This window comes from Neocloeon triangulifer, unplaced genomic scaffold, assembly GCF_031216515.1.
Source record: "Neocloeon triangulifer isolate White Clay Creek 2 clone unplaced genomic scaffold, ASM3121651v1 ptg000013l, whole genome shotgun sequence".
Classification (NCBI taxonomy): domain Eukaryota; kingdom Metazoa; phylum Arthropoda; class Insecta; order Ephemeroptera; family Baetidae; genus Neocloeon; species Neocloeon triangulifer.
Window position 1 is genome coordinate 3,392,677 of NW_026775555.1, and position 19,128 is coordinate 3,411,804.

A 19,128-nucleotide genomic window follows, 5' to 3' on the forward strand; every position below is an offset into this window, starting at 1 on the left:
AATGAAGTTTGATTTATCGTTATTAATAACAAATTTATTTTTATCATGAATACATGATAACTAGAATCAAAAGGAGTCAATTACTTCTTCTTAGAGCGTTTTCCTTCACCTTTCTTGGGCTTCACCTTGCCTCGGAGGATTCTCAAGCGGACCATTTCTTCTTTGAAGTCCTGGTGCTCATCTCTGAAGAGGCCGTAGTCTCTAAGCTTCATCATAAATTGCCACGTCTCAACGTGCCGTGGGTAGTAATTTGTGTACTCGGGATCTTTTTGCCTGGGCAGCTCTGACAGAAGGGAGATCACCTTTGAGTCCCTCGGGGCCATGGCTCGCACGGGCTCATTGAAAATTCGGTTTCGAAGCCTGGTCATCCGCTTGGCATAGCCGGTTGCAATGTTGGTCAGAGCCAAATATTTATTTATTTGACTCATTTCTCTGCAAATTTTAAATATCGTTCAAGCGTTTGCTAAATAGTATAAGATGTTGAATTAAAAAAATTAACACAATGTTAATAATGTTATTTTCCAATTATGACTAATGAGTGGAAATTTTCTTTGTCTTTCATGACTTTTGAGTACTTTATAAAATGACACTTACAGTATGAAACAAGATGATTTAGTTGGTGATCAGAATTTAAAGAAAACAAGGCCAAAAAGATGAAAATTAAACACGAAAACAGCGTTTTATCGGCATGTTTATAGAATTTTCGGAATTTTCATTTATGATGGCTGCAGGAAGGCACGCCCCTTTTTTCAAGCGTTGAGACTAGGAAGTTTACATAGGAGCTAGACTTCGACCATACTAATATTTTTTTTTTCTAATTGTACATAATGTAATTATGTATATAATAAGGAAATATATAAAATTTATCTTAATTATTAAATGATAAAGGATAATTTACGTAAATTTCAAATACATTTTCCTATAGAAATTTTAAAACATCGTAATCCTTTCTATAGGCCCCTTTTACTAACCTTCGATCGTGTTTTTGTCCAATTTTTGTCTGCTGTTGCTTGGTGCTTGAATCAAAAAACAAAAAAACTTTCTTTAACTTCATTAAACGGGTTGATTTTTAAGTGAGGCTTGCGAATAGACAACCCGAACTGTAAGGAACAAAATCAAGGCAAGGAGAGGAGCGGCGACTCTCGCCACTGTTGTGACTGTGGCGCTGGCTCTGTCCATAATATTATGGACAAATGGCCGCCGTCACGTGACTTATCAAGCCAATCATATTTCATGGACGAGCTCCGCCATAGCCAATCAGATTTGGGCAGTGGTGACGTCAGCGAGAGAGTACGTTTGTTTACATTTTTCCCATCAGCTGTGGGTGCAAGAAGGTTCCAAAATAATAATTAAAATAACCTTTATTATTATTTTGTCTGGTTTTGTTTTTGCCTAGCGCACTTCTGGATAATCCAGCGATATCTCAAAGCTTTCAAATCCAAATTTTCTTGAATTAAATCAAAATACCGGGTGTTTTTCCGCAACTAAAAGAGGCGTCGTGTGCGTTTTGGTAAAAACTTTTTGACCTGTCAATTCTTTTTGAGTTTTAACTGTATTGAGCGAGAAAATATGCCAAGTAGGGCAAAAGGTCAGAAATATTAAGTCTACAGTCTATAGAGGAAGATAATTATAAAGTTAAAGTACATTATAAGTATTTTTTTTTTTTTTTTGGTAATTTTTTTAATTTATATGCTACGTCACTCATCGTAGTCATCGCCTTGCAATTTTGCCAACGTCCTTATTAGCAGGAATTTTCGTTGCAAATCAACAAATATTTTAGAATAATTTCTAATAATTTATCGAAGACAAAATTTTGATTAATAAAATTCTTAATAATACAATGACAAAATGTTTTTACCCGCTAAATGTCATTATATAAAAATAATGAATTTTGGACTAAATTTTTTTTTCTTTTTACTATCCTCGCAAATATTTTTATTTAATTAATGCTTAAAATTGATAAAAAAGGTAAGTTCATATAAATAATTCTGGGCTTCTGTAATTTTTAAAAGTGATGCAAATAAAACTCATATATAAATAATTTTAATCATATAAAAATAAAGAAATTTTGGAAATTTTATACATAATTAAAATTAAGAAAGAAAGAGTGCATTTAAAAGCACTAGAGGCGTACGGAAAATTAAAAAAATAAAAGCAAGGAAATAGGAAATAAGAATTTTTACAAAAATTTAAGTTAATTATTATACGGCCAAACTTATTTTGCTGTAAATGATGTAGGAAAAATAATCCATCTCTTAATAAAATTAAGTTGCCAATTAATTTTTCATGACACTTGCTACAGAGTGAAATAAATTTTCAGTTATTTCTAAAATGAATCTGAATTCTGAAAATAGAATATAGCAAAAGCATGTAGTCGCGACCGCGACTCTTTTTCCCGCCGCATGTTTCGGAGGAGGAGTCAACTCCTCGTGCTCCGCTGCTTTTCGTAGACAGCTAAACAGCGAGAGTCGCCGCTCCTCTCCTTGAATCAAGGCTTCGGGATGGCGGTGAAGCAAGCAGGAGGATTGCCAACATCCGAGAAGAAAAAACCGATCGCAGTGATTTCGCCTCAGAAAAAAGAAAAATTGCCGAAAAGTAGTAAGACCGAAAGACTTTCGGCCAAAGACTCTCTCGCCCGAAAAATTGAATCTGCCAACCAGAATCGGTCCTTCTTTTATGTAATTGCTGTCGTCCTTATTGGTGAGCACCCTGTAAAAATTTGTGTCATGCATATTAATTGTTTTTTTTATTGATTTGTGTTTAAATTTCTATCTCTTTCTCTTGTAGCATTCGGCTTTGCCAGTCTGCACATGTACCATGTATCAACGATGTTTGAGAACGATCGACATTTTTCGCACCTGTCAAACTTGGAGAGAGAAATGACTTTCAGGACAGAGATGGTTTTCGAACAAAAGTTAAAAAATCTGATTAAATTAACATTTTAAAATTTTCCAGGGTCTTTACTATTTTTACTACAAAACAATAGTCGAGGCTCCAACCTTCAGTGATGGACTGGTTCTGATTCTGAACGACAACGTCACTGAATACCCCTCAGTAATCAACACTCTGAAAAGATTCAATCTCTACCCTGAGGTAATTTTGGAATTATGAATTAAAAAAAGTTTTCAATTAACTTTTGTTTTAAAAGATTGTGATTGGTGCTGCATATCGACTCTTTGCTGAAGTGACTGGCTGGCTGCAAATTCCAACAAAGCAATGCTGGCAGGTGGAGCGAGGCAGTGGCCTTCCCCCTATCCTCAGTTGTGAGGGCATAGGTGACCCCATGTACTTCTACCTTCAGGCCGTCTGGATCTGCGCTGGTCTCACGGCAGCCCTCATCTTTATCTTCGGCACATTCCTGAGCCGCAGCGCCCTGGGTGGACTTATCGCCATCCTTTGTTTCTTCTTTAACCACGGAGAAGTAATTTTTTAAGTAAAATTGTTTGAAAATACTAAAGAGACGATTCAGAGCACCAGAGTGCAGTGGACGCCACCTTTGAGGGAGAGCTTTGCGTACCCATTTTTGCTGGCACAAATGCTCAGTATATGTGTGTTGCTCAGAGACGCCAGGACTTGTTGGAAAGAGGCAATGTCGAATTAATCTCATAAATATCAAAATCATTTTTAATTTTACTTTCCAGGGATTGCTTTTTGCCACAATGACCGTCTGCAGTTTGGTCACCTGGCAGTTCTCGCAGTTTGTTTTGGCCACCCAAGTTGTTGCGGTATTAATTCTCTTTGCTGCTGGCATTGTCAGAAAACATATTCTCCTTCTCATCCTTCTTCTTTTGGCCGTAAGTATTTGAGCCTAAACAAATTCAAATAATTAAGTTAGTTGTGTTTTAGGCTGCTGTGCACCATAGTCTGCTTCTTCTGGTTGGCAATGAGCTCCTGGCCTCGTCTTTCTTGGTCAGCCTTTTAGCTGCATCACTTCTGGCTGTTCTATTGTTGGAACCGGCCATTCGACGCATGCCCCTCTTCATCCGTGGTGCTCTCACCCTTGTGGTTTGCTCTCTACTCGCCGTCTTCCTTCGATCTCGATTGTCGGCTCTCTTCAGTTCCAACGACGATGTAAGCGAATGGAAATTTATTAAATAACCTAACTAATTTAAAAATCACAGGCCCACATCCTCAACCTCCTGAGGGCCAAACTGGGCAGCTACAAAGACTTTCACACCCTGCTGTACACATGTTCTCCTGAGTTTGACTTTTTGCCTCTGGAGTATTTCAAGAAAATCAGCGAAACTTTGCTAATGCCCACGGTTTCCGTCGTTCTGTTGGCCGTGGTTGTCCAATGCATAACTTCTGTCTACCAACTTTATTATCTTAATCGCCTACAAGGAAGTGACCGGAAGTCTGACGAAAAAACCAAGGTTTGCAATGCTATACTTGAATTTTTCTAAATTTAATATTTTTCAAATGCAGGATCAAAATAATTCAAGAATCAGCCAGGAAAATATTCAACTGTTTGACACTGAGGTCCTTTATTTTTTTATCCAAACGATTGCGTTTGCCGTGATGGCCTTGATGGTGATGCGGCTGAAACTCTTTCTTACGCCGAATCTCTGCATCTTGGCTTCATTGCTGGCATCAAGAAAAGTATGAATTTTATCTGATAATAAAAAGTCCTACAAATTATTTCTTCATTTTACAAAATTTTCAGTTCTTTCAAGTGATAAAATCTCAGACTGTCCACTGGGCCATTGTTGCTGTTGTTTTGAGCGGAATGTGCGTCCGAGGTTTCCAAAATATCAGTCACCAGCGCAGTATCATGGGAGAATACAGTAATGTGGCTCTTGAACAACTTCTTGAGTGGGTTGAGGCGGAAACCCCTAAGGATGCAGTTTTTGCTGGACCAATGCCCGTAATGGCCAATTTGCTTCTCTCGACGAGACGGCCCATCGTCAACCACCCTCACTACGAAGACGCTGGACTGAGGTAGGAATTTTGCAAATTCCTTCTTGTGAATATAATTAATTAATTTAAAATTATAGGGAAAGAACAAAAAATGTGTACACCATCTTCAGCCGGAGGACTCCGCAGGAGGTTTACAAGATTCTCTCGCACATGAGGGTGCAGTTTGTGGTGCTCGAAGAAAGCTGGTGCTTCAGAGAAAGCAGGTAAAAAAAAATATTCACATAAAACTGTTCCATTTTAATCCGAATTCCAAAAATTTAGGCCCGGCTGTGCCATGGTGGATTTGTGGGACGTGGAGGAGCCGGAAAACCGACATCAGCCACCTCTGTGTCCGCGCCTCTTCCTGCAGAGTTCCATTCCCTTTGAAAAGGTTTATTCAAATAGTGAGTATGTGGTCCTGTGGTTGCACTCGCAGTACGTTGAGCTCTCTCCGATGAAGGAGTACAAACTCTGAGCCATTCAATGTCAGCATATCGAAGACATGCATTTTCCATTATTGCATTTTGACTTATTCCCATGACTAGTCTGTGAATAATTTAACAAGTTAAATTTTATTTTGAAAATTTTAATGTTCCTTGTTTAAGTCCAACTATTTATTTTTCATTAATTTTTGGATGAAATTTAAGCATCAAAATAAAAAGCGCAATTTGCACACACAAAAAAATAGAATTATTGTCATTGCAAGTTAATCCTATCAATAATTCTTACGATAGGTCAATTTTCACTGATAAAATTTTGTCAAGAATAAGAAAAACTTTGGTCAAAAAAAGTCCACAGAAATTTAAAATCATTAACTTGAGGGTTTTTAAACCACCTCATTGATGATTTTGATTAGTAAAAATTCCATGCAGTTACCAGGGTGTTTTTTTAACACAGTCTTGAAAATTTATTTGATTTGAAATTTTTTTAAACCAACAATGAATCCTAATTTACCAAATAAAAAGGCAAGTTTTACAAGCAGCATCGTCTTTATTGAACAAAAGTTACAGTTCTTAAGAGATCTCATACACTTTTATACTTGACTGTGCCATAACAAGAGGATCAGAAACGCAAAAAGAGCTGAAGATTTCAATTTCAATAATAGAAATGCAAAGTTGCACCCAAAGTCCAAACTCTGCTATGGTAGCACCATCGTCATAAATATTACAACTTTCCATTAACATTCAATACGAGTTTTTTCCTTACGATTAGTAGTTTTTTTTTTGTCCGCTTCAAAGTTTCCACAATTCTTTTTGGAAAGCATTTTTGCCTCACAATCAGAGTTTCATTACAATTTAAATCTGAATTTTTTTCAAATCGATAACAGTTTTTAAGTGTCCTGAACAGTTCTGCTTCTTCCTTAAAATCTACATGACCAAAGCCGAGTAATTAAATATCAATCAATCGAAACCAGCAATCAATTTCTTTATCCGATCTTGCCAAATTGTTAACGCTTTATCATAATAAAATCACTTTTTAGTCAATCACAATTCATTTCCAATTCCAATCACATAAATCAGCTATGAAGTGTTTCTTTCTGAGACACTTTTGCTCCATCACTTATTTTGATTAATTCTTTTTCACGCGTATATTTTTCGTTTAAAATTTTCAATTTCGAGTTTTAAGTGGTGCGCGCTGACCGAAAATTTTCCATCGCGATCCGCGCCTCTGCAGTCCGGTGTGAGCCAAGTTCTGTGGAATACAAAAATTAAGGCCCCTGCTTTGACCAAACTTAGCCCAGACCGGAGAGTCTCGCACGGCACCGCTGCAAAAAACGCACACGCCACTCACATAATCACAGATGAAGCCAATCAAATTTAATTTAATTAAGGCGTAAATATAAATCTATAAAAAAAACTACATCAACGTTCACCTTCTCATGATTCACTTTCCGTTATCAACCCTCTGAAAAGTTGGCGCAACAATTGCAAAATTATATAAAGTACAAAATTTGTCTATTGCTTTGTGTTTTCAGTAGTTTTTTTGACGTATTTGGTTTGTACCTGCGAGAGTGGTAATTAATTATTTAATAAATCTGCGAGATTTTGTACTCTACTGGAGGAGGTAATAATGGTCGGCGCTATTGTTTTACACTGTGCTTGCTTGAAAAATGTCGTCCAAAAACAAAATTTTTATTTCTTCCGTATGTCGAGAGAATAATGCAATTTTTGAGGTTTCTCGTGAGACTTTTTCCATTAACACGAAACATCAAGCGTCTATACTTTTGACTCGTGGTATACATTTACGTAGGCTCTCCTCTTGCTTCACAATTAATTAAATATACGCACAATAATCTCGTTATACTTAAGAAGTAATATATGCATCTTTGAGGTATGTCAAAACGTAATTGGACAAAGGGGCGTGGAGCGGCGGAATGGTTGTCAAATATTTTCCCACTAATTAAAAAGAAAAATTAAATTATTCTTCTCAAACTTCTTTTACATTAGCTGACGAAAAAGTTCATTTCATTGTAATTTAATTAATGTTTGGTTTCTCCGCGTCACACCCAAACTCTGTCTTTCATATTTGAATTAAAATTTGACAAACAGTCCATTTTCTTGAGGTATATTTCGGGTAAAAACTGATAGCAGATGTCTTCATACAGGATTGTTTGAATTATTTAAAAATGCCCTTCTGTTTGTACTGCGTCATTTTAAATTGTTGGTTTCATAGAGTGGAATTATTTCGGGTGAGCTCGTTGGTAAAAAATACATTTTTTGCTCAAACGCAGCCCAGCGTACGGAATTAAACTTCCACTAAAATTGGAAGAAAATCGCAAATGCTGTCGCGTTGACGGATTGGTTTTTATACTGGTTTTGCGGTTTGGTTAACTTTTGACGATCTCGTTAGGTCCGATGGAGCCTTGCGATTTGTAAAAAATATCGTATTTGCTCCCTATATTTTGGAGCCCAATCCAAGGCCCCGCGCGCAAGATTCCAAAGGGCCCAACGAGCTTAGATTATTTAATTGTTCGCATATAAAAATGCTTACACTGTAAAAAAAGAGCTTAAAAGGTATAATGCGCTGCAGGTACAGATATCGCTGGGTTTCTATGGGAAGACTGTCTATTTCTACCGCTTAAAAAATAGCACATGTCGTATATTTCGTGTGAATGTTTTGCTAAATCCCTGCGCTGGAGTAGAAATCTGCTTGTGAGTGTTTGTGTGTTATTTATGTATTGTTTGTCTGAGAGTTTTTATTTTACTTTATATATATGGGAGTTACAAAATTAACTTTGCCACTTAAATCTAGAGGGGTACAGTCGTCGTCGCTAGTTAAAATATGCACTGGCTTTAAAAATTATTTGATTCTAAAATGAGTATTTTGAATTTGAAATTATTTATTTGTTTGACAATTTTAAAGACGTTTTGCCAGTTGAAATTTGTAATTAGCGAGTAAAGAATTAATTGTATCATGAGATGTGTGTGTGTGTCAATGTTGTTTTAATTGGTATGGTTTTTTGTACCGTGTTTTACATCGCAGGGGATGTTGTATTAACTTCAATAACCCTGAGTTTCATTGTTTATACATTGTATAAGGATGAAAGAGTTGAACTTTGTTAGAGATATTATCTTTTGTCTGTGTGTTCTTCTTGAGATATATAATAATTTTTCAAACGCGTACCTTTCGTCGCTATATATTTTATACAAAACATTAAATGTCTCGAAAGAGTGTGTGGAAATTTAATTTACTTTTCGTTAAAGTGGGTGTGTAAGAAGAAGTGTCGATCGTGAATTTCGTGTCAGTGTGTTTTTCAAACGCAGTTATTTTTTTCGTTATATATCCGTTCAACGTTGTTAAGTATACAAAAAAGCCATGTAATAATATATCGCTACAACGGTTGAGGTATTTACGGTTCGTTTTGCCAAGTCTATAAGACATAGTATACGCCAAAAGGGTGAGTCGTGTTTGTTGCTAAACATCTTGCTAGAAAGCAACACGTACATTGCGCTCGCTTTGAAATCGTTTAATCAATCAATTTAAATTGAACAAAATTTATTTAAATACAAACTTAAACATTTTTTTTAAACTCATTTAAATTTCAAACTTCGAGCTCTTCTTCTCTTTGCAATTGTAAGTTGCTATGTGGATAAAACGATTGAAGCGAGCGCAATTTTTGAAAGAATGGACAACTTCGGGATATATTTTTAATCTTCGATCGCCAATGTCTCTATAGTTCATCGAAAGTTTAAGTTGTCCACGAGAGCGCAATTTCTATATTTTACACCTTTTGTCAACACCAAACATTTGGGCGTGGGAATAAAATATTTTTTTCTCTTTCCAAAAGTGAGTGAGGGGTGTTTTAAACTTTTGCTTTTCTAAATATCGAGCAACTTTTCCGACAAAGTGAGAGTTTTTAGGAGAGTGAGAGGGAAAGAGATATATTTTATTTTTTAGATCGTAATAGATCGAGAGATAGAGGGAGATCGAGTATACTTATTTTGCGTTGGTTTCTCAGTTTTATATGGCAGGACGTTTTCGTTTCTGCGCGCCGCGCGTCGCCCACAGCTAAATCAGCGAGTTGGCCGTGCGCTTCGAGCGTTTCTTCAGTTTGTCCTCGTTGTTGAGCTTGACTCGGATCGCCTCGCGGACCGTGCTGGCAGGAACGTCAAACTTCTCCATCACAGTGGCTAAAATTAAGCACAAAAAGGTTTTTTTTAACTCCTAACTCAGCAAATTTTAGATGAGAAATTCAGCCAATCCTATAAAGTTTCAAAATATTCCAACTTTTTTAACAAATTAATTGATTTAAAAAAAAAATTTTTTTTGGATCTGAATCAATTTGATAGTTGATAGTTTTCCTAAGTGAAGAAGAATTACCAAATAAAAAAAATTCTTGTTAATATGTTAATTTTTTCCCCTTGCTGTTTGTTTCAATGGAAAAAATGTAACTAGTTGGGTGTTGCATGAGAGATAATTACAATTTTTCTTAATAAATTATAAGATTAATAACGATATTATTTCCCATTATTTACTAAAAAATAGTATTTAATGTTGTCAGAAATTTTCAATAAGATTATTTATTACTTTCTCTTTTTATCTAGTTAGATCCAAATTAAAAAGCAACCGTGACAATCTTAATCCAAATAATTTGCATCTTAATTTTTTTCCCTTGATTTACCTATCACTCTGGTGACTTTTTCCGTGTCAAGCCTGGGCTTAGCACTGCCCTTGCTACCATTGAGACAGTGCGTGGCGAGCACTTCGCGGCCAAAGACGGCGACCAACAGCATGTTGGTGTACTTTTTGAAGTCCCTACACATGAGCATCTTCAGTTGCAAGTCCGGCGACAGCGGCAGGTTTAACGCCGGCGCTGTCATTTGCGGAGGAGCAGGCGCTGCCACCACCGGCTTAAATTAAAAAAATTAATAAAAACATTTTATCAAAGAAGAAACAAACAAACAAACTCACCGGTGGCTGGTGGTGGTTCAGTCCTTCGTCTCGATGGTGGTGGTGGTGATGGTGACCGTTCATTTCGTGACCACCATTCGTCATACTGGGATAAGTTGAGCAATCCATTGGGCCGGCATTCATCAGTCCTTGTTATTAAAAAAAAAAATTAAATACGTTTTAATAGCAATAATTTTAAGATGTACCTGCTTCCGCGTGTCGCAGCCTTTCCATGGCCCTGAGTCTTTCGGCCTCGAGTTTCCGTTGGACTTGCAGCCGGAGGCTCATTTCCATCGAAAGGCGTTGCTCTTCGGCCACCTTAAACTCCAAGGCGGCGCCAATCGGTGGCTTGGAGGGTCGCGAGGGCACGCACCGTGCTGTTGTGATGTGAGTTTCGCCGATCACCAGGACGTCGCCCGGCATCATCGCGTCTTCCATTTGACTAACTCGCGTTGCTGAATTTTAGGAATTCGATCATAAATATTAAATTTTCACTTATTTATCAGTTTCATGAGAGAAAATTTTTCAAAATATTATTATTATTATTAAAAACAATTTCATCCCTATATCAACCCCTTAATCTTAGTTCGAAATAATCTGGCAACGTTTTGACTGGCCTAATCTAATGCTTTCGTAATGTGAAAGAGTGACTAGGCAATTTGCCGTTCACGGATGTCGCGCCAGTTGCCTACTTTACATATTCATCCCTCTATATCCCATATTTATGGCTCAATCTCGCGTCTAATTTGTCTTTCTTAAGGGTGATTTATTTATACGGAGGCTCAGGCCAAACAAACGGTTTATTGTCGATTGATTCGAACGTACCAATGTCGACAGGTCGGTGGGAGCTGCTTGGCAGTGCCATTACCCTGCTCTGTGTTTGGCCTCCTCCCCCTCCCTCGTCTGTGATGGTGCCGCCAAATTCGGCTGCCTCTGTTCAAGCAAAAGTTTTGTTTCCATATATTGGCTAAAAGTACTATTTTTTTTTTAAATACTGATTATAAATTATTTTTTTTGCTAATAAAAAAAAACTTACTCCTTTGCTCATGTTGGAGGAGCTGCTGCTGCATGCGGTGTTGGTTGTTGAGGGTCTCGATGACGCTGGCCACCTGCATCTCGCGGTTCTGCGCCTCAAAATCTCCGTTTTCCTCGTCGTCCTCATCGCAAAAATCGTTGTCGTCTTCGTCATCGTCCTCCTCGGACTCGCCCATTAATTCTCTCTCCTGTTTCTTCTCCTTCGACCACGCACTGGGCGCGGGCTGGCCTTCGTGCTGGCCGTTCGAGGGGCAGGGCCGTTTGGCCTCTGTCGGATAATTTTCGTCTTTGATCTCCATTTTCGTTTCTGTTCTCCGCGCTTCTTTGGTGATCTCAGCAAGGCCTCGAATTTCCAGCATTTCGGCCGTCTTGATGAGCTGCGGAATCTGGTCCTCAGACACCAGCACCTGCAATTTAATATGTTTTTAAAATTTATTTTGGTTAAAATTTAATTCAGTACCTGTCCATTGTACATGAAAGAGACAAGGGCAGTCAACTCGGCCAGCGCCACGTCTTTCAAAATGATAATCGGGTGTGCGCACGGGTTTTCCTACAACGAACCCCGCGTTTGATTAATTTTTTATTTGTGTAATTTTTCCGAACGCGTACTTTTAGCAGTTTTCTTATGTACTGGCTGCACGCGGAAAGGACGACTTTGTGCGCTTTGAGGCTGTGGCCCTCGCAGGCGATGGTCACGTCCACAAAGTCTTCGTCGCCGCGCAGAGTTTCCAGCGACGTCACAATGTTGTCGGAAAAGTTGTTCCATTTCAAGTAGTACTGCTTCTCGCCGGTCGCACTCATTTTCACTCTCAGCCGAATGCGCCAAATTAATTTTCTTCGCTCCCCTTGCCTAAAAAGAATTTGTCCTATAAAAAGAAAGAAAAAATGATTAGCATTTCTTTTAAACAACAATAATTTCTCTTTTTTGCTAATCCAAAATTTTTCTGCACTTTTGATGCTGCTTGATTGAACATTTTGAAATAAAGCCCTGCCGAGAATTACTGATTATTATCATGACTGAAAGAATGGACAGTGAAACTCCACATATTCAGAACTTGGGAAGGAATATTTATGTATTTTTCATAGCGTAACGAAATAGCTTAACTAATGATATTACCGTAATAATGAAAATATAATTATAAAGCCTCGATAGGCGTGTCGGAAAAACCGTACAATTTATCACAAATATATTGTTATCAGCAGACTTGATATTTAAACTTTTTCTACATTTTTTTATTATTATAAAAAAAAATTAGTTAGAATTGAGAAAGGAAGGTTTGAAACTAGCAAAAACCATTAAAAATTCAAATTACTATGAAAATTTTAAATTTCAAAAATAATTGGTAAACCATAAAAATATTATAATAAAATTAAATGTAAACTAACCCTATCAATAATAACTTTAATATTTTTTATTTACAGTTATTAATAATTAAAATAACAAACGCATGTCATCACAAGTCGCGCTTCTATACTGCATGTAACACTGCGACATGTTCCTAATTGCGTAATAAAGCGGCAGCATTTTGTGGAAATTAGGCCACGGCGTCCTCCGCACTCACGCTATGCACCGACCCGGCACGCAGTTGGGTCTACTTTCGGCCGGCCCAACCGACAATAAATCGTCGCCATATTAATTAGGACCGGCGCATGCAGGAGGCACCGAACGACGGAAGAGCCCTGCTAAACATCTAAAAATAGTTTATGAATTTTTAATCGATTCCGGCGAAGAGAGAGCAAACGAAGCCGCCCACCCCCGCGCGGCGCCCGACACAGTGAAATAATTAGGCGCCCCGTCACTTTCAGTAGAAATCGATACGCTTAATTTCGAATCGCCCGAGGGCCGCGGTCCGGGGCCCTCGGGGTCCCTCCCGAGCACCTGCCACGCCAAAATGGCTCCACGACGACGAGGGGGTGGCGGATTCATAACAGGCCGTCGCTAATCAGAGACGCGGGTCGTGTCGCCGGCACATATTTTTTGTCTGACGTGTGGCGGCGGCGCCGAAGTAAGAATAAGTGGCGCGGCGCCGCGGGCGCCGCGAGCCTCGCTCACCTGACGGACCCCTCCCTGCTGCGCGACGGCGCCGGCCTCCTTTGTTTCTTCCACCCCCACGGAGAAGTACTTGGTTCTTTTTGGCCTCCTTCAGTCATAATATCACTTTTACTGCGGCGCGCTGACCTCTGCTCTGCTCCACTCGGTTGACGTCGCCGCGGGGCGAAGAGGGAAGTCGCCCCGCGCAACCAGCCAACCCCACCTGCCGGGGGTGCCGTTCGCCGAAAACCACCCTGCACCGCGCACAGATGGCACCCCTGCTTCTGGTGCTCATCGATGGGGTGAGAAAAAGCGGCACATCTGCAAATTTTAGAGTCAGTAGAAATGATTTGCACGTGATTTGCACACTTTTAAAATGTATAAATATTCAAGAGCATTGTTAAAATAAAATGAAATGTATTATAAAAAATTTATTTAATATTATATTTCATTTTTAATCTTACATAATAGAATATTTAATAATAAAATCAAAAATAGTTTACACGTGATTTTTACACTTTTAAAATTTATTACATATTTAATAAAATTTTCTTTTAAATAATTCAAATTAATTTTCAATCAAAGCATTGTTAAAATGAAATATATTATCAAAAATTAAAAATTTATTATTTTCAATCTCACAATCTGAAATTTATTTTGTAAAATCAATTTTGGTGCAAAGATTGCAGATTTATTTCGTCACAAATTAGGATTTAGATATTTATCAAACGAATATTAGACTTAAATATGTTCAGTGAATTATATACAGATATGGAAATTGTTTATTATTTAATCAAAATCAATCATCCTTTTTTGAATTTAACAATTAAAAACATAAAATAAAGAATTAAATTTTATTGGATAAGCAAATATGCTTACAGATAGTGTATGTATGTTACCTAATATTTTTATTTTTTTTTGCAGTTATTGAAAAAGAATAAAATTTTAATATTTTTTTTTTTTTGTGATTCTTAACCGAGTCAAAACTGTTAAAAAGACTTGACAATATTAATTTTTTTTGTGCCTCTCTGATTTTTGTGGTAAAATAAATAAATGGAAACAAATTTGTTTGAAAACATTAGAGTCATACTGAAGAAAGTAACATAATTACTAATTATTTTTGAAAATTTCTTAATAAAATAATAATAAATAAATTAAATAAAATTATGATGTTGTAGAGACAAAAATGCTTCGAGATGTTTCAAATATTTTTTTTTTTAATGCGATGACGGTGGTCTCTGGAATGTTCTCGCTGTTATTTAGATGTACAAACAAAATAGGCTAATCTGACCACACATAATATGTATTAAAATTAGAGCCTCGTCTCTCTCTCATTCAGTCGTGCATTGCAAACGGTTTATTGCCCTCTCGCTGGTGTGTATGTGTCGGTGGCAGGCGCGGAATATCCGACTAAAAAGCAGCTTGGGATAGGAATAGCCGCGCTGGCTGTACAAAAAGAGTGAAATCTCGAGTCGAGGCGCGCTTGGCTTTTTGCTCGCGCGTTGGCCGCGTCGGCGACGGTGACCGCAGCAGCTCACGCTTCGCTCGGACAGGTGGCTCTATCGGAATTCCACGCAGAGACACCCAATGGACCCAAATAGATGATCGGGATTATTGAACAAATTCATGAAAAAAAAAACGACAAAAGGGCTGCGGTGAATAAAAATAACGAACTGCCGAGTTGAGAGACTTGAAAATTATGAAAATGTCTGAAGATATAGAGTTGTAGAAAAATGTTTTATATATATTATAATTTAAAAAATAATATTAAAATTAAATAAGTCAATCTCTTATAATGAATCTATTATTTGATTATTTTTATTTTATTTTTGCTTCATATTTTAAAATTATATATATTTCAATTTATTTATTTATTTGATTAAATTATATTTTTCAGGTTTTTTTTTTAAATATGATCTATATTTTTATCAATCATTTTAAAAATAACTAAATATCTAATAAATATATTCCAAGCTTTGTAAACCAATATTCATCCGTTAATAAATTAATTTCTATTCATGACTTCTTTACCATCTGTATTTTCACATGTTAAACAAATTAAATTGGATTTATTAATTTAAAACTATTTTTATATTCACTACAAATAAATGAAATAACCTTAAATTTGATAGACGCACTTTGATTAAAAAAAAGCTCTAATTAGAAGTTGTCAGTATTTTTACAAATCGTTCAGGTTTGAAATCTTTTATACGTCTTGTTAAGGGCTAAAAGTGTAAAACACATAAGGGGTCTATTTAAACCTAAAATTTGATAGACGCACTATTATTTGAAAAAAAGGCTTTCTTCTTAAGCTCTCGGTATTTTTACTAATCACTCAGGTTCGAAATATTTTACTCGTCTTATTAAGGGCTAAAAGTGTAAAACACATAAGGGGTCTATTTAAACCTAAAATTTGATAGACGCACTTTGATTTGAAAAAAAGGCTCTATTCTTAAGACGTCGAAATTTTTCTTATCGCTCAGGTTTGAAATATTTTACTCGTCTAATTAAGGGCTAAAAGTGTAAAACACATAAGGGGTCTATTTAGACCTAAAATTTGATAGACGCACTTTGATTTGAAAAAAAGGCTCTATTCTTAAGCTGTCGGTATTTTTACTTATCGCTCAGGTTTGAAATATTTTACTCGTCTTATTAAGGGCTAAAAGTGTAAAACACATAAGGGGTCTATTTAGACCTAAAATTTGATAGACACACTTTGATTTGAAAATATGGCTCTATTCTTAAGCTGTCGATATTTTTCCTTATCACTCAGGTTTGAAATATTTTACTAGTCTTATTAAGGGCTAAATGTGTAAAACACATAAGGGGTCTATTTAAACCTAAAATTTGATAGACGCGCTTTGATTTGAAAATAAGGCTCTATTCTTAAGCTGTCAGTATTTTTACTAATCACTCAGGTTTGAATTATTTTACTCGTCTTGTTTAGGGCTAAAATGTGTAGAAACTTTTTAAAACGACCATTCTGCTGTCATTATGAAAAAGGCTTGAAAAATCATATTCTTTGATGGCGTTCTAATTATTAGTCTTAGGCCATTCATCACTTTTGGCAGACGCAGTCAAGTGCCTTGTAATTATCACCACGCGAGATTGAGAAAAAAAATACAATATATATTGATTGAGCCGCGAAGCGTCTAGAAAGTCTAGACTTGTGCTCAAATCAAGAGCGCGGCGAGTTATAATGTTGATTCTGAGCGGCGGGAGGTCGGAATTTTAATCGGCACACTCGTTCATCCTCTCGTTGCTTGTTATAATAACTCCTTCGCTGCGTGTTTCCCAGAGGTTCGCAAATGAGCAGAGCCGCGATTTGGATCGCGAACCATTTGCATGTGCGATCAGTGGCCCAGGTGCGTCAGTCTCTGTTTGTTAGGCGAAAAACTGGAATATTTTTCCATTTTGCTACACAAAGTTCTCAAATATATGATGGAGAAAAAATTATCCTAAAATTGTTATGAATATTTTATGAAATGCGTGAAAATGGTCAGCTAGGTTGTAGTCGATTCTCAATTTAATTCAAATGTATTTATTTATGAGGAAAATTTCAAATAGAGATTTACAATGTAATGTTAAGAATATAGCCAAGTGATTTGTTAATTTTGAAGAAAACAAAAACATTGATTCCTGGGCTTTGAATACCGATTTGAGTGAAAAAAAGGAAACTGCTACTCCAAAAATTCATTTGTGAATGATTTTTTGATAGAATTTTTTGTATTTCCGCATCTTATAATTTACAAAGTACATTAGATGGATGAGGAGGCAGCACTAAATCTGCTTTATTGCCATTTGTATATTTTTTAACTTATTTATTCTCCTTTCAAATGAAACAAATTTATAATATAATTAACATCTAATTTTGGAAATTTTGAACACATTTTAAATTGCTATGGGAAAATAATGTGTATAATGTAACCCTAACCTCGTTCAAAAATGTAAACGCATTGAACTAAAATATCAGAAGTGACCAACAGGAAGCATAGAGCAATTTTATATTTATAATTGGTTCAACATAATAATGAGACACTGCTTCATATACAATTTTGAATTGAAATTTTAAATGTTAGTAATACAAGTTTCTACTTTTGTGAAATATTTATTGCATAAAAGAAGTATATGGCATTTAAAATGTATATTATATAAAAATATAAAAAAAAAATAACTATAAAAATAAGATAATTAAATTTTTTATTGCAAATGTCAACAAATAAAAGCATTTTACAATTTTTTAATATATTATTTAGTTTCTTAACAAGCACAAAATTTAATCATTTTGTTTGGCTTGCGCGAGACGTAAGTGTCTCCTTAACTCCTCTCGGGGCCGCCTTTTGTTTTGACTGGTCTCGTTGTTCACCAGTCAATGGCCACTGAAACACTCGGATCACATTTCGCATTCATTGATGCAGCCGGCCGGCCGGCCGGTCTGTGTGTTTGTTTGTGTCGTGTTGGCCCGGCGGCGCAAATGACGTAAATGCGCCACTTTCGTTAATGCACTGACCTAGCAGATTAGATTTCGCAGTGAAATATCATTGGCGCGTCTCTTTCTCTCGGCGCGCAGATTTCTATTTTGCCCGCTTGATTAAAATTGCAAAAACGACTCGCGCTGCTTTGAATTGGCCGCGCGCGATTGCTTTCCTCGTCGGGCCGCGACCGCCAGGCCAGAGGAATGTGGCGTGATATCGTCGGCGGACCAGATTAGAAGATCATTAAATATTATTAGACAGGCGGAAAAATGGCGCAGCGCGGTCGCCGATCATAGACACACAATTTACATCCACCTGTGACGACCACCGCGACCAGGTCAACGACACGTACCCGCTCCCGAGAAGGGGCAGAGACGATTTCATGCTGCATTATTTAATGTATATCCTCATTTATTATGTCTTACACCATCTCGTTCAGCGGCGGCATGTCCTGAATGCACAGCCATAATCATTGGTTATTGCACAATCTGAAAATTGTTTTATTCAAATTATTTGAATGATCATTAAAATAATCAAGAAGAAATTGTTTTCAAAAAAAAAACAAAAAAAAAAAAAATATTTAAACGAGTGTTTTGATGTATAAAAAAAAAATCGTTTCAGTTAAATTGTTAACCTCAGTTTTTCGGGAATTTCAATTTTTTTTTTAAAAAATATCTTGACAAGTACATTTTACTGCATTTTACTTGATGATCGTTTTCTCTAGTGCCCGCAGATTTCCGTTTAAGAAATGTCTTGTAAAATTTTTGTTCTTCAATATCAATAGAGATTTTCATTGGCTTTGTCCAAAAACAATCCCTCTTTTTTAGAAAAATTATTTCCAACAATTAAATGTAAGCAATGTATTCATTGAAACAATATGGCCAAATAAACAACAATAATTCTGAATATAAAAAGAGGTAAATTGCAATATTTTTTTAAATATTAAATTAACTTGCATTTACAATTGAAAAATTACTTTTCTTCGCAATTTCTGATACTGGAAATAAGGTGCCAATGTCGTTTTAACTAATTCTTAAATAGATCTTCGATCTTCCGCATCAAGTGATCAAAGATCATAGCATCAGAAAATATGCACCATTCTTGACATGGTTGTCTGACAAATTGCATAATTTACAAAAAAATTATACTTTTTAAAGCTGGTTTTGCATGTTTCTTTTTAATCAAACTTTCACCGAGGTCAAGAATATCTCATCCAAAATCGAGGCAAACCTTGACAAGTTATTCACACAAAATAAAACGCAGTTTTTCGTCCCATACCAGGAAAATCTCAAAGATTGA

At 36.4% G+C, this 19,128-nt stretch overlaps 3 protein-coding genes across 5 annotated transcripts; 1 reads left to right on the forward strand and 2 right to left on the reverse strand.

Annotated features, from left to right (window-relative positions):
- Position 1: 1 nt before the first annotated feature.
- On the reverse strand, positions 2-1,154 carry LOC132198692 (small ribosomal subunit protein mS33). Of its 2 annotated transcripts, none has more exons than XM_059622863.1 (2): positions 972-1,154; positions 2-432 (listed from the first exon to the last, which is right to left on the reverse strand). In XM_059622863.1, exons 1-2 carry the CDS (start codon positions 1,052-1,054, stop codon positions 81-83), a joined length of 435 nt encoding a protein of 144 aa, XP_059478846.1. In that variant the 5' UTR covers positions 1,055-1,154; the 3' UTR covers positions 2-80. The 2 variants fall into 2 exon arrangements, with proteins under 2 accessions (XP_059478846.1, XP_059478847.1); XM_059622864.1 differs by lacking the exon at positions 972-1,154 and adding an exon at positions 595-755 and having other exon boundaries at positions 9-432.
- Positions 978-5,653, forward strand: LOC132198689 (probable C-mannosyltransferase DPY19L1). The gene is made up of 13 exons (XM_059622861.1): positions 978-1,120; positions 2,494-2,700; positions 2,788-2,900; positions 2,956-3,093; positions 3,149-3,421; positions 3,470-3,586; positions 3,642-3,794; positions 3,847-4,071; positions 4,122-4,373; positions 4,426-4,599; positions 4,664-4,938; positions 4,995-5,120; positions 5,179-5,653. Exons 2-13 carry the CDS (start codon positions 2,502-2,504, stop codon positions 5,369-5,371), a joined length of 2,238 nt encoding a protein of 745 aa, XP_059478844.1. The 5' UTR covers positions 978-1,120; positions 2,494-2,501; the 3' UTR covers positions 5,372-5,653.
- A 390-nt stretch (positions 5,654-6,043) lies between these two features.
- On the reverse strand, positions 6,044-13,579 carry LOC132198672 (modifier of mdg4-like). Of its 2 annotated transcripts, none has more exons than XM_059622829.1 (9): positions 13,376-13,579; positions 11,932-12,188; positions 11,783-11,872; positions 11,324-11,729; positions 11,113-11,220; positions 10,494-10,742; positions 10,309-10,436; positions 10,019-10,247; positions 6,044-9,527 (listed from the first exon to the last, which is right to left on the reverse strand). In XM_059622829.1, the coding sequence occupies exons 2-9, from the start codon at positions 12,121-12,123 to the stop codon at positions 9,406-9,408; spliced, it is 1,524 nt and encodes a 507-aa protein (XP_059478812.1). In that variant the 5' UTR covers positions 12,124-12,188; positions 13,376-13,579; the 3' UTR covers positions 6,044-9,405. The 2 variants fall into 2 exon arrangements, with proteins under 2 accessions (XP_059478812.1, XP_059478811.1); XM_059622828.1 differs by lacking the exon at positions 13,376-13,579 and adding an exon at positions 12,769-12,905.
- Positions 13,580-19,128: the final 5,549 nt, after the last annotated feature.